Source organism: Melitaea cinxia, chromosome 8 (genome assembly GCF_905220565.1).
Source record: "Melitaea cinxia chromosome 8, ilMelCinx1.1, whole genome shotgun sequence".
Classification (NCBI taxonomy): Eukaryota; Metazoa; Arthropoda; class Insecta; order Lepidoptera; family Nymphalidae; genus Melitaea; species Melitaea cinxia.
In genome coordinates, this window is record NC_059401.1 from 9,540,995 (window position 1) to 9,557,476 (window position 16,482).

Below are 16,482 nucleotides of genomic sequence, written 5' to 3' on the forward strand. Positions count from 1 at the left end.
GGCGCTACAGGAAAGGGGGTCTTCTTTAAAGCGGTGAACGCGCAAAATTGTGTCTTCGAGGGGTTAAATTCGACGAGTAAGCGTCAACCCTATTCGGAGACTTGCTCCAAGGAAGACTCGATTTCAGACACAAGTTGTAATCTCCTCTCTTCCACTTCCGCCGGAGGGATATTAGCTCGGCCAGTGTAGAATGTATCACATGTATTGTCATCTGCATGGCAACGGGTATTGCTGGTTTGCAACATATCGTCACAGCAGCACATGCAGATTGGGTGAGAGCACTGAGCTTTGAGGAACTCCAGCGTTAATAGGCATGGTTTCTGAGTATACTCCGTCAACAGCGACCATGATGCTACGCCCATTAAGAAAACTGGTTATCCAATTGCATAATCCCTCGGGGAGACCGTATGACAGTAGCTTCGCTAAAAGAGCTTTATGCGAGACCCGATCAAAGGCCTTCGCGATATCTAGGCTGACTGCCATAGCTTCCCCCTTGCTCTCAATGGCGGTTGCCCAGCGCTGTGTTTGGTACACTTGAAGGTCACCAGCGCTGCAACCACGACGAAATCCGTATTCTTCTTCTTAAAGTGCCATCTTCTCACGAAGTTCGGCGATCATTCTGGCAACTTGTATCCTTGATACCGCAGCCTTGAATAACGAACGGGTGCTTTTCCTAAACCATTGGCGTAGATTTTTAGCCAAGATGTTCTTCTACGACCCACACTGCGCTTGCCCTGGATCTTGCCCTGGGTAATAAGTCGAAGCAGCTGGTACTTAGAGTTTCTCATGATGTGGCCGAAGTATTCAAGCTGTCTCTTCTTAACCGCGTACACAACTTCCGCTTTCTTCTTCACACGACATAGCACAGTTACGTTCTTTATTTTATCTCTCCAGGATATCCTTAACATTCTCCTGTATACCCACATTTCGAAAGCTTCAACCTTCTTACAGGTCGATTCGGTGAGGGTCCATGCTTCAACACCATACAAGAGAATGGAGAAAACGTAACAGCGTGCTAATCGTACTCGTAGCTCGATGTTCAGCTTCTTATTGGATAGAAGTGGTTTAAGCCGAAAGAAAGCATTATGGGCTTGTTCTATGCGGCATCTTATTTCCAGACCGTGGCTCCCCGTATCGTCGACCCAGCATCCTAAATATTTGTATTTGCTGACTTTTTCTAGTGGTTCTCCATTACAAAACAGAGTGGGGATAGCAGGTGGTATTTTACAAACTGTCATATACTTTGTCTTCTTCACGTTGATACTGAGGCCGTAAGCTGAACTGACAGATTCAACACTATCTACAAGGGTCTGAAGTTCTTCCATTGTAGATGCAAGTAACACGGTGTCATCGGCATAACGGATATTGTTAATAATCTGACCATTCACCGTGACATCTACATCCACCTGATCCAATGCTTCTCTAAAAATCATCTCCGAGTATATGTTGAAAAGCATTGGAGAGAGAATGCATCCCTGTGGTACTCCTCGCAAGGTGTTCCGATTCATCCGTCAGTCTTCCGTCGATACGTACATTCGCTGTTTGGTTCCAATATAGGTGTTTAATAAACCTTACGTCTTTAGAGTCGAGTCCGATGGACTGTAGCATATCGATCATTCTTGCATGATGTACTCTATCAAATGCTTTTTCATAATCGATAAAGCATACAAACACATCTTGATTCATGTCCCAGCATCTCTGTATTAAGACTTGATACCCGAAAAGTGCATCCCTTGTTCCCAGGCCTTTAACAAACCCAAACTGAGTATTCGAAATAAGGTCTTCGCATTTGCTGTAAATTTGGTTATGAATTATTTTTAGGAATAATTTTAAGGAGTGACTCATTAAGGAAATGGTTCTAAACTCGCTGCATTTCTTTGCAGAAGCAACTTTGGGCAAGGCAACGAAAGTAGATTTGAGCCAATCCGATGGTATGACGCCCAAATCATATATTGTATTAAAAAGCTTTACTTTTATTCCTTAATTATCATACTCGAGCACTTTGAACAGTTCTACGGGTAATTCATCCTCACCTACAGATTTTCCTGATTTGGAAGTTTTAATGGCATAAGCAACTTCACTTTTATTGATTGGTGGTCCAGTTAGTTTAGTAAATCCGTATTGTCAGTCGCTTATTAGCTGGCAATCTTCCAGGTAACCAAAGAGCTGATTGTTAATAATCCGCTCCATCACCTTAGACAGCAAGGAGGTAATTGCAATTGGCTGGTAGTTAGATGGATTTGTGCGGTCACCCTTTGTGGGGATAGCGTGCACAATTGCTACTTTCCACGAAGACGGTACTATACCAGTGGTGTAAGAAAGTGAGAATAAACGCGATAGAACTGAAGTCAATTCAGGAGCACACGTCACGTTTCGTATATCTAAGACACAGCGTAGGGCTATTGGTAAAAAGTTTTACTTAAGTCGTGTGGTCTAAAGCACACTCGTTTTATAGTTTATTTTAAAACTTAAAATGATAAAAACGGTAGTTTGCTGCATTTAAACTTCACAGTTCATAAATTTTTTGATCACTATATTACCTCATGAAACTTTTAATTTTTGAAAGGCTGGGCCCGGGTTTAAGTTTCATAAGTTTTACGTTACTTCCAAGTTCCCACTTTACGTTTAACACTAACTAACACAGTACTTGAACAGTGTAAAAACTAAATTTTGTATATCATGACGTAAAGTTTTTAGTCAAATGCTAAACTCAAACTTTTCCATTTTACCATATTACTTATTAGTATTTGACTTCTTTTTGATCGTGTATGTTAAAAATACGTTTTAAACGTATTAATATACATAGTTTTTATGTAAATTATTCATGGATTAACTTAACGTTTCTACATAGATACGTATATAACTGAGGTACACAACAGGAAGTATCGACCTCAATATCTGGAGCAACCTTACAGAAGATCATTACTAAATAACAATGCTTTCAAGCAGTGTTGAGTTCCTGTGATAAGTGTCAGGTGACCAGAGCTCCCGGAGGAGCTCGGAGGTAGGGTCGACAACGCGCTTGCGATGCTTCTGGTGTTGCAAGCATCTTAAGGCTACGATAATCGTTTACCATCAGGTGAGTCGTACGCTTATTTGCATCCCTAGTTACTCAAGCTATTTAGCTCCAACGCACAACTGGAGTTTACTCCTTCAGATTAACTGTCTAAATAGGCAAAAAAGGCTTACAAGTCTAAGAAAAAGATTAATAATATAATATATTTAATATAATATTTATTTATTTCAAATATTTGGTACATAACAAAAACAATTTGTAACGATAATGATTTGTATTAATATAAATGTAGTTACATTAGTATAAAACTGTGTCGCAGTCATTAACGCCCTCCTCACAAAGCGTCGCATCACAAAGATGACCAAATGTTACAAAATATAAACATAAACACAATGTAACCAGGAATAATAAAGATTAAACAACAATAAAATAACTATAATAAAACAAAGATAATAAAAAGGGATGCATGATGTGGAATTTAGAGACGTGTGTTGTGCGTAAGTACGAAATGTTTGTGTGTGTGTGTGTGTGTGTTTGTGTGTGTGTGTGTATGTGGTGTGTGTATGTGTGTGCGTATGTGTTTGTTAGAATATGTAGATACGTTTCACTTTGTTCACTTATAAAAACACTAAAAATATCTAGCTAGGTTACAGTGACCAAAAGTTTTCCCGTCTGATTATAATTTAATTTCAATAACCAGTTTGTCAATTTAGATTTACATACACGATAAGTTAGGGGGTAAATATTTAATTGTTTATTAATTTTATTGTACAGTATGGGACTCAAATAATAATACTGACGAAATGAGGAGACTCTGTGACAAAATTGTACAGGGCATACTCTATCACATCTCCGTTTTCCCGACAAAAACCGTTCATTAAATGGGGTGAATTTGTGTTTAAGGAGAACAGATCAAAGGACAAATAACTATCGAACTGTTAATACGCCACAAGTCTCGTACAGTTCTGTTGTTGGGAAACGGATAGGTCTCGATATCATATTTTTTAGGATACATCTCTGCACTCTTTCTAGTTGAGAAAACAATACCATATCAAATGGTAAACAAACGAATCAATTAACGCCATCCATCGGAACACTATTGGGTTCCGATAGGTGTATGACGTTACACACAGCACATGTATTTCAAAGCCAGTAGCAGGATGGCTATCCCGCCATCGGTCGGCTTTTAAAGTTCCAAGGTGGTAATGGAACTGTGTTATCATCGCCTCTTACAACACCCAGAAGAGAGGGGGAAGCTATATTCTTTACTGCTGTAATTACATAGCTATTGACGATGATTATGTTGGTATAGGACAAGTATTTTGCGTAGGAATTGTTGTTCTTTGGAAAAGAACAAATTGTAGGAGTTGTTAATTTTTTTCATATGAAATATCTTATAAGTCGATAGTTTTATCTTTTACGAGAATAAAATTATGAAGTTAAAAACCTTTTATAGTTAAAAGTATAAAATTGATATGGAAAAAAGTATTAAATATATACGATAAGAACCCTGTCAAATCGTTTCAAACAAAATATATTTTATCAAAGCAAAGAAGATACTTTGATAAAACTTTAAAAATCCTCTTTCGTAAGTATTATGTTATCTCTATACAACTTTAAAACCAACTCTGGACCCAAAGCTCTAATTTAAAAATTTGTAGCCTATAACTTTGTTTAGGAATTTTTACAAAAAATTCTTTGTCGAAATAAGAGATTAATTGCGAGGATTTTGTGTAACGGTAAATTTACGTTTACAACTTATTTATGACATAAAACAGACCCTCATATCCAACGACTTCATTATATTAACCTATTTCATTGGATGAATTTGCATTAGCAACATTTTTAACATTTAAGCCAGAAGTACCTTATTACTGGGTCTAGAAGATATAATAACCTTTTTCATTAAAATTTCATGTAATTTTGATTCCCTATGTGTGCAGTTTCAACCATCTTTTATACAGAGAAACTACATGTCAACCCGCACCAAAATGAGCGTGGTTAAGCTCCAATCTCCCTATTGTACAGTGAAATAGAATTTTGCCCAGCCACGGTTGGGACATTACAGGCTGATTAACATCAGTCAGGTCACGATTTATTTGTTACAAAACCTGTTTTACAATTAATTTATAAATTCAATTTTTCAATAATAAAAATGTTGTATATCTAAAAAAATTACAGATACACTGGACCGCAAAGGAAAAGGGTCGGTTAGAAAATTTTCAATATCTTCAAAAGTACCTTTTTTTAGGTGGGAAAAATCTATCATGTATACCCTCCGGCGCGGGGGCGCCAGAAGGTTATGTCAGACTGCTACTGACTAAAAAACCACCACGTGTGAGCAGTCGTCCACCTGGGTGGGGCGAGATGGGGTCGCGCTAGCATTCGCCACTTCGCTCCGGCATCTTTAAAAATACCTGACCTAGCTTTATGAAATAAAAACTAAATTAAAGAGTATTTTAAGGTGCTTAAATGAAACAAAAAAAAAACATTTCAAGCTTTTTATTTTCGATAAATATATAACAAATAAAAATTACAGTATTTTTGTAATGCAGATTGTTCATAGGTGAGCCGTTTTCACACATTTGGTTTGGTTGAAAACCGGTGTCAGGTACCATTTTTACTATGGCAATCTGACTAATGCCGAACCGAACCAATTTGGCGCATTCCTGAGGCACGCGATAGTTTGAAGTGTGTAAGAGTAGTATGTGTATGTTGTTTTGTATAGTCATTTTAAACTATTGTTCTTGTCTCTGGTTTGTGATCAAATAAACGTTTTTTTCTTTCTTTCTTTTCTTTTACATTTGAGCACATTATGTTCTGCGAGCTCGAAACATTTGCGATTAAGCATACTTTCTACTAGGTGTTTGAAGCAATGCTGTGGAATATTTTGCCATTTCTCTACTAGAGCTTCTTTCATTTCACATAGGTTGATTGGCGACAGATTCCGCTGACGTACACGTCGTCCCAGTTCATCCCAGGCATGCTTAATGGGGTTTGGGGTCGGCGCTGCGTGCTGGCCACTTTTTGTGTGTGTGTATCTGAGCTGTAAGCAAGCTGGTATTGTCTTGCATAAAAACGGTCTTCTTACCCATCTCCATTAAGAATGAACGAACGTAGTTCAATTCGGAATTTCAATGAAATATAATTCTTCAGTTAAAGTTCCATTTTCATATTTTTGCAATTAGGTATTGATTGAAAATTATTATACAGTAGCCGACCCGTGCCCACTTCGTTGGACGTTAATTATTATTATATTAACCAAAAAACATACTTTAAAGAACACATTTTATAGCACTTAAATAAATAATATGTTGCTCCCGTGTATTTATTATTTTAAATTACAGAACCAAATAACATATTTTAAAGAACAAATTTTATATAGCACTTAAATAAATAATATGTTGCTCCAATTACAATAAAATACAGCCTATGTTACTCCTGAATAGTGTAGCTTTCTGTTAGTGAATGAATTTTCATGATCGAATCAGTATTTGCGAAGATTACCTCCTACATACAAATAAAGTTGTAAACTTTACCTCTTTATAATATTAGTTATACGTAGGTAAGATCATTTCTAATAAAAAAAGATGGTTTTTGGAAGTTCTGACCATATAATAATTAAATTTATTATTCGTGAACGCGCTTAAAAGAATAATTATTAATTGCGTATATATCCTGAGAAAAATTATTATTTTCAATGTTTCTTTCTTAACACTTTTTTAAATATAATATTTTTTATAGTAATTTTCTTAATTTCCTGGTTTTAGTTTACTGTTTTCATTATATAAATAAATACTCATAACTTCAGATTTACTTCAAAGTCTATAGCAAATACGATGTGGGGTTAGACGGCGTTCAATGACACTTTTAAAAAAGCATTTCATCCTGACTGCGGTGGAGGGCTTGCTCTCAAGCGTCAGTAAATCTTACATTGAAATGCAGAAAAAATGTTAGGATCGTCTCGAGTCTCATACAACGTCGGATGAGAGACAAGACATGATGGTAGTCTGATGCCATGTTGTTAAGTTAGACACGTGTGAACGTGACTAAGTCAACGATCTATTATAATGAAAGTCTATTATTTGAAAATTGATAGAACTTTGATGTCCCAGTATAAGCCTCGTGCTTATTTGCATATTTAAATATTAAAATACGTCTGTGATATTAGACAAACCAATTACTTACGACATCAAATTTTAACCTATTTCTTTATATCATATCTTAGCATCATCTTATCTATCTTATCATAACTTATGATATCGTTCTTTTATTGATTTGCTTTATTAGCTTGCTTATATCGCCTATTGCATTTGATGCAAGTTGATTATTTTAAGTTTTGTATATTTTTTATACTTTTTATTGTTGTGTAAAAAGCGTATAAAAATAAATTTAAAGCTTCAAAATATTTTTATTTTATCTTCATCCTGAATTGTTTGCTTAAGCTCATATTTTGTTGTTGTTTAATTGTTACGAGTGTGTTAAATTTCATGTTCAAATCTCATTTTCTTTGAAACCAATTTTGACTAGTCATTGACATCGTTGGTACTGACACTCTGCTTTATAATTGTGGATTTAACTCCCGCCCCGAGTAGGTGTAATATTGATATATTTTGTTCATAAATTTTCGAAAAAATATTAAATATATCAGTTACTCACAGACATTAATTTGTCTTATATTTGGTAAAAATTAACCTATGTTTATACGTATTTATTTAAATCTCGCGTAAAAAAATGACTGAAGTAAAAATCAAAGTCTAGTTCGAGATGTAATTATTTTGTCCTTTCTTTGAATAAAATTTATCACATTTTACACACACTGGATAATAAGGCTATGCCCAACAGTGGGGTATTACAGGCTGAAGCGTAGCCTAAGTACGTTTGTACTTGTGACAACAAGATGATGAATAGACGACAATCTATACAAATTTTTAGTAAGATTAATATATACTATGAATAAAACTAAACGTAAATGTATATAACTCTTACTATAAATTCTTAAAGGTAAAAAATTATACATAATATATGTCTTTAATCAGTATGAAAAGTTGTAATATTCATTAATCCAAACTTATTTCTTATTGATTTGTGACTGAAACGCTATGAACCTAAAGATTGTTTCAGCGTTTCCATCACAATAATTATGTTATTAAAACTTTTCAGAGCCTGCCAATACCGCGTAATCTATTAGTATTAAACGACATGCGTAGAACGATTTATTGAATGTTGATATTGTTGAACCAAAGATCGGAGTAATGCGTGTAAACAAAGAATATAAAATAAGAGTTTATTTTCAAAAGCGCTATAAATATTAAAATTAGATTTACATATTAAAAGTTGAATTCAAAATGTATTTTGGATTTATAGAATATAATACATATTTACAAATCAAAACTTAAGAACTAATTACAATTTAAAGGTAATTACGGTATCGATGATATTAAATAGATTGAATTTGTAAATGTTTGAGTATAGAACGTACATGTGCATTTCTAACATGTGTTGTGTAACAGTAAAGTGAAACTGTAAAATGTGTAGTACAATGATTCCTCTGATCATCTTTTGAAATGTTTCAAAACATAACAATGTTTCCATTCATACATACCATACATTATATCCCTCAGCTATAAAGAAAAAAATAATGACATCGGTGTGCTATTGGTAAACATCCCTTGATTTTAATAGTCGCTTTTACATAATGAAATGACGACTGAGATACGAAATAACAAACAATTATAAAGACTTTTTTCTTCAAACCTTCGAATAAATTTTACGAAAAAATTAAAACGGGAAATTGCTTCATTTCATCGCACTTCATCCTGAGCGTACTTCCGCGCGGGAGCTACGTTGTAAATAAATGCGCGGATCGTGCGACCGATATGTCCACATTAGTGTCACTTTGGTAGTGTGTTACATGTTATAATGTTCAAGTTTAAACACAGCGTAATAAGGTGTTCGATAGACATTGGATGATTTAGTGAGAAAGAGATATTTTTATTTGGTCGTGATTTTTTTACATATATATACATATTACAAATAGAGCTACAATTCTTTTTTTGTCATGATTGTCACAAATTGATGTCACGCTTGTTAGTTTAAATCCCGCGATATTCACTTACATTTTCGCGATTTACGGAGTCAATTGTGACCATGGCGTCTGTGACGTCGCCGAAATATTTAAAATGACAGTCTCAGTAATTGCCATAAAAGTACAAGTAGCAATAACTCTGTTGGATGAACTAGGTAAGCCATACCATCCTTTTTTTGTATTCTTTTAAGTTAAATTATATGCATTACTATGGCTAGCTGTATGTTTCAAAGTTTCTGTATATTTCAAAATAATACTGTTTGAGAGCACAATTTTTTGGCTTTGATCTTTTGTATTACAAAATTTGTAACATAGAGGTACTTTCCCATTTGGGTTGCTCTAAAGTATGAGCACAATATTTTCTGCTTAGCCCTACTTCAGTTATATAAAAGACAATGTTTTCTAATAAATAAAAAAATAATGAAATCGCCTTAATTAATTATGACTAAGTAGATATTTTGATTACCGTCCCCTCTCCCAAAAGAACCGCGCCGAATACCAGGGTAAGAAGTATCAGTAACCTAGCTTTAGCTCAATAAAACAGACAGACGGAGACAAAATAAAATAAAAAAATATTTTTCGGATTTAATAGCAATTGCCATCAAAATTTTGTAAAATATCTTAAATATGTACTTATTTGCCAAAATTTAATTATAACTATAGATAATGAGACTTAAATATATTGTTCACGAAATGCGATGGAAATCATCCTATTCACACCAAGACTTATTAAATAAAATGTTATTTAATAAATAATCGATTAATTTAGTTTTAGTATCTTACTAAAATGAGGACTGGTGTACTATATAATTGTATTTGCTCGCAAACGAAAAAAAAAACCGACTTCAATTATATCGACAAGTAATACAACGTAGATCGACGGAAAAATAGTCAAGTAACTACGCGTTATCAAAGATTACTCAAAAAGCAGTTATCAGATCTCGATGAAATTTATATGTGACCAAATGATAAACATCAGCTTTCGATTAAATTAAAAATTATCAAAATCGGTACACCCAGTAATAAGTAATTGCAGATTTTCAAGAGTTTCCCTCGATTTCTCTGGGATCCCACCATCAGATCCTGGTTTCCTTATCATGGTACTAAACTAGGGATATTTCGTTTCCAACAAAAAAAGAATTATCAAAATCGGTACATCCAGTAGAAAGTTATGCGGTATAATACAACGTAGGTCGACGAAAAAAGCGTCAAGTAAAAACGCATTATTAGATATAACTCGAAAAGTAGTTGTTAGATCTCAAATAAATTTAAATGGGACCAATTGGCACACACCACCTTTCGATTAAAACAAAATTTGTCGAAATCGGTCTACCCGGTCAAAAGTTCTGATGTAACATAAATAAAAAAAAAAAAAAAAAAATACAGTTGAATTGAGAACCTCCTCCTTTTTTGGAAGTCGGTTAAAAAGGGAACGAATGGCAATAAATTAAATTAATATTTTATTGTCGACCAATAATGTAACTAGAACTAAAAAAAAATCTTTTACAGTATACCTAATACGCTTCGATTAATAAACCGAAATAGCTGATACTTATTTGCAAAAAAGCAAAAAAAAAAATTGCAATGTGTATTTTTGAACTACCGCTAAAAGTCGCTTGTTGTGTAAATATTATTTATATAATATATTTTGAGTTCAATATAAGAAATGATTAGAATGAATGATCACACAAAATTATTTTGATCTTGACGAAATCGTTCATATTAACGTTACACACCAATGTTTATGATATTGAACTTACACCGAGTAATGGACTCGTCCACTATGTTTTTAGCACGAACATTTAGTTTTAGTAGCGAATATAAAAAGTATTCCGTGAAAGCTTTCCAATGAAAAATATTTATATAATGTAGAAGTAGTCGCAATAGTTAAAATTAAAGTTAAATTATATATACATATTTTTTAATACGCATTGCCCCAATTTTTATTTTCGTTCAATTAATAATAAAATGAATCTGAACAGGCACTTGTATTAATACTGGCTTTTTTTAAATAAAAATAAAGTATAATTTGTTTTCAAGTAGAAAAACGGGTGTACAAAAATAAAAAGGTAGTCGCGTGCGGTCGTAGTTACGCGTTAAATTGAACGACGCAGCCGCGGCAATAAAACCTAATTGAGTGTGTGTCCATTAGGGTGAATCGTCAAGCGACGATTGATAAAACTTTATACTGTGTATACTTGCACAACAAATAGTTATTTTAGGATACCATTGCGACAATTTTATTAACAGTTCGTTTTTATTTATGTAGTAAAATTTAAAAGTGTCATCAAGGATTTTAAAACTACACGTATATTCAACGAAACTACTTTTTAAATTATGTTAATAACAGCTGGGTTATGTATAATTTATTCTAAGCTTCTTTATCTGTAGTCTGTGCGTAGATATAATATAGTTACCATTATTTCGTATTCTAAATTCGAATTCACCACATCTATCCATACTTTGTCTAAGAGAATACTAATCTCCCGCTGATAATTTAATGCATAATCGATGTTATAGAATAGGAACTGTTTGGCCTAAAAATAGGATTTTAAACAGATCATATAATATGACAAACAATTTGGTCAAGTTTAATTTTTAGATAAATTTTAATTTTCTAAGGTTTTGGACTTTCACCCGTAGAACCCTAAACTTTTTACTGCATAGCTTAAAAGTTTAAAAGCTTCCTACGAAAAACTTCATTTGGAATATTAAAATAGGAGGCTAAATTATTTGAGTGAAGCACTTCTGTGTTCGAGAATGTTTTAATGATAATTCAATTTTCAGATGGAATCGCTTTTAAGAATGGCGAGTGAGATCTTTGAACAAATGAAATAAATTCTCAATTCTATTGTGTATTTTTTATGTCCTGCCTTTTGAGTATTCGCCCGCACTTAGTCACGTCGGGGTTGGAAGAATTTTTTATTGACCTTAGTTAAGCACAATAGTACGTATAACATTCTATTTCTCGTTTCATAGAATTCTGATGCTGAAGTATTTCTTCAGACTTTTTCATATTTACTTCCACGTATACCACAAGAACATATCTCGAGTTGATTTTTATAACTTATTATTTCAGACGTACGTAGATATTAAAACTTATTACTGACTAAAACTAGTTGCTTTGAAAACAACCCTCAAACAATAAATTCACCGTCAGTGTAATTTTGAATAACAAGTCGTCATATTTCAAAAGTGAAGATTCGTTTTAAGTGTCAAGCGGGAAACAATGCAAACTATAGTCCCTTTGTCCTTGAAAGGTTTTTAACTAGGTAGTTTGATTAAGAGGCGTCAGAGGCTCCACCGGCTCCACACTTAGCTCCCTCGCCTGCGGCCTGATAGCACACGCGCCTCGTCGCTCTTGAGTACTTAATGTGATTATGTTCCGTAGACGATAGTCATGTCTTCGGAACGAGGCGTACTTTAAATTTTAACCGTGTTTAATCGTTTAAGAAATGTATCAATTAAAGTTTTATTGTATAAAACGTAAAATTAATCATCATTACAGCCTATACAGTCCACTGCTGGACATAGGCCTCCACAAGTTTACGCCAAAAATAACGTGAACTCATGTGTTTTGCCCATAGTCACCACGCTGGGCAGGCGGGTTGGTGACCGCAGTACTGGCTTTGTCGCACCGAAGACGCTGCTGCCCGTCTTCGGCCTGTGTATTTCAAAGCCAGCAGTTGGATGGTTATCCCGCCATCAGTCGGCTTCATAAGTTCCAAGGTGGTTGTGGAACCTTGTTATCCCTTAGTCGCCTCTTACGACATCCACGGGAAGAGAGGGGGTGGCTAAATTCTTTAGTGCCGTAGCCACACAGTAAAATTAATACTTTTATTTATACTTATACTATTGATTGTAATTCTAATTTACACAATATTTTGATGTTATACTATATACTTGACGTGATTATATGTTTATCAATTTCAGATTGTTGGCTTTATTAAAATTATTCGGTGAAATTTATTGAAATTCAGATTTATTCATTGTGGTTATGAATTCACTGATAACAATTATAAAGAGAAATTCTAAACTTAGGAGCTAAATATTTACAGATAGTTATGGTACAAATCATGTCTGCGTGGAATTGTGTCAAGAATGCTGGCAGCATTATACATAAAGCATACATTTCTTCTTGACTTCTTAGTGACTATTTAACTCTGAAACTGCTGGACCAATATAAGTAGTTTTTCTACTATTTGAAAGCTACAATATTAAGATGAAGCACAACTTAAAAGGCATTGACGACGACGCGTCTCAACAACAAAACAGCTGTCGTAAATACCTAACAAAAAATCCTAACAACTCGTATTCGAGTCATGCGATTTTTTTCATTTAATTTTATGTCTATTTCGCGAAATATATTGTCATTTTTATGTAAGAAAAAAAAAGAAACAATTGACTTGTGAACAATTCTTTCGGCAGAGAGGAAGCAACTTTCGGTCACAGAATATCTTTTAATTGAAATACAGGAAATTTAGTCGCACAATTTATTCTGGTGTGGTGAAAGCAGGTGCGGGCAGCCGGGACTCAGTAATTAACAAAACAAAGCCTTTTCACATTAACAGGAGTCGATGTTGGTGCCTACATAATTTTAAGAACGAGGTAGACTTGTTTTGATCTACTTAATTTGAAGAGACTTTTTACGCATCCTTTAAAATTTAAAGGAATAAACGAAAGCTGTAAAGGATTCAAAGTAGGTACTTTTAAATTGACTTGTTTTATTAGAACCACTTCAAATTGCTCATTAAATACTGTTTTATTTTAAATAGCGAAATATTAGTTACGATAACTTGGTCTACGATGCGCACATTTTCATGTCATAGCTTTGAGGAAATCTTCAGATATTGAAACACGATCACGTACCAAATGAATGATGATAATGGGAAAAGTTAAACTGTCGATATATTGGCTTAGGCTTAGCATACCTATGGCCATAGTTTTACCATATAAATTTGATTTTAAGATAACTTAATTACTATATTGTGTTGCTCGCGTGACATTATCCTATTAATCTTTTGAAAGTAAAATGTAACAGTCAGTGAAGCTACATTATTCACCTAATAGTGAAATATAACAAATAATTATTATTTTATCAATGCTAATAGTGTTTCTGAAATACAATTTGCTTAAAAAAATAATAAAAACTTCGTGCTAAAATCCTATAACTGTTAATCTGGTTGCATGATTAGAATTAGAATAGACGTCTACTTATTACTTTTGAAATCTGATAAGTAGCATTAAGTCGCAGATTACGAGTATCACAACACTAGCTACCAAGCGCGGTTTCACTTACGGTGATATTTTTTACACTTGTTTGATTAATTTTTTTAACTAATTTATAAATGTAAATGAAATATCGATTCTGCATTAACACATGGACATAATTTGGTTACTCATCAAAATTTAATTTCGAATTAACAATAATTTTTGTAAAGTGAAAAAATTGTCCGCTAACACTTAGTCGAAAACTGTTCTGGATAAATCTCCAATTCTTCGCCTGTATAAGACACCTTAGTTTAGACGTGAGATATTTGCAGGTAGGCTCACTTCTGTTCAGTTTAGTTCACATATAACTTTATAGACCTTCCGATACCTAAGTACCAAACAGCAGTAAAAACTTTATGATTCATTTAGCACTAAAATAAATGGAATAAAAATATAAGCGAGTTTTATTCAATGATAGGCGATTATTTATCACTGGAATTTCTGAAAATATAAAAAATACGTACATATTACAAATAACTATATTTATACAACACATTTATCAACTATTCGAGTGACGCGCCAAATATATCTTAAGAATTTCTTTGTCTTTTTTGTACGTTTATAGAAAGAAGACCACAAATTATGTTACTTAAAATAATTAATTACTATGATTTTTTGTTTTTAAGTTCAACTTTTAAGTTAAGTTATCTCCAATATTAACAATTTCAACAAAATTATACTTGGTAATAATTACCTAAAAACGCTAGTATTGTGATTGTATACAGACATATCAAAAAATCTATTAAATTAGTATTTCATCTAAAAGTAAAGTATTTCAGGCTGTAAACAAAAAATCGTCGATCGCGTTTGTCGGTGGCAGGTGCGGGGCGAGTAACAATGTAATTACGTGAACAAAGACAAACACACCGCTCAGTTATAGCCTTTTGTAAACAAACGAAAACAAAGTCCCCTAACACTCGCCTTACGAGCATTAAAGGTAAAAACGAACAAAATCACATTAATATTGTGGATATAAAGGTTGTGTATGTTCCTTTTATTGATCCCCATAAATATATTAAACGCAAAATTTATTTCGTACTACCTACTAGTACTACTTCTCAATCTGATTTTGAAATTATTATATAGCTGCTTCCTTAATGCATAAAACATCATGAAATACCATACAGAAAATTACCAGAACATCGCACAATTCAACCAAAATAGGAACGCTGGTAAAATTACCAGATCTAGTATTGTACATATATTTTTAAATATACACTAGGCTCAACAGGCTATAAGAAAATATCACACGTCGACTTTTTCTTTTACTAGTTTTTAGGGCAATGAAAATTTAAAAACTGTACTAAAAATTGTTTATGAAATACAACATGTGTATGTGTGTAGATTTTAAAAATATCTCCAAGAAAAAACAAATTTGTACGTTATTATTCGTAAGAAAATAAATGTCTTCCATGGAATATAGTTTTTATTTGTTTAACAAAATCTATTGAAAGATTGCAATTTCGGGCAATGAATGGCTTAAACGAAAGTCGTATGATTTGACATATTTACACACTGATGCACAAAATTAAAAGAATCGCGTACATAAGTTGAACATATTAGATACGTACATCTAAAGAAGAATGTTAATTAAATCTTAAATTACCCTCGGTAAAACTGGGCTGGTTAGCGAAAACCGGTGATACAGAAAAGCTGTAACAATCCGTAAAAATGACAATTAAGGAATCATATGTAAATCGTGGTAATTTCATTGTATGAATAAATATAAAGCTAATAAACTCTGGAAGGGTTCACCATTGTTGTTACAAACAACAAAAGCTTTGTACACGCAAATACATACGTTATGCTTAAACGAGATCGACTTGAGCAACATCTGACCCAGCTTTGAACTGTCCGAATGGAACTTAGTTAACGAACACGATGCTTTTGCTATAAAGTTCATTTAAATATTATATACGTGAACGTTTGTGAGAATGGAAATCGCAATAGATAATTAAATCTAGGTAAAGCTTTAACTGAGATATCTGGTGGAAAAATCTGGAGCAGCCCAATTGGGGAAGCATCTCCATCTTACAGAAGACAGCAGCTAAATAACACCGCTTTCAAGTAATGCTGTGTTCCTGTGGTAAGTATGGTGAGCTACTGG

The 16,482-nt window shown here is 33.4% G+C and overlaps 1 protein-coding gene across 1 annotated transcript in view; it reads left to right on the forward strand.

Annotated features, from left to right (window-relative positions):
• Positions 1-1,852: 1,852 nt before the first annotated feature.
• Positions 1,853-16,482, forward strand: part of LOC123655997 (odorant receptor 85c-like) — a 32,267-nt gene continuing 17,637 nt past the window's right edge. Inside the window, exon 1 of the mRNA XM_045591719.1 lies at positions 1,853-1,931. Coding sequence (XP_045447675.1) covers positions 1,853-1,931 — 79 coding nt within the window. The remainder of the gene's footprint in view (positions 1,932-16,482) is intronic.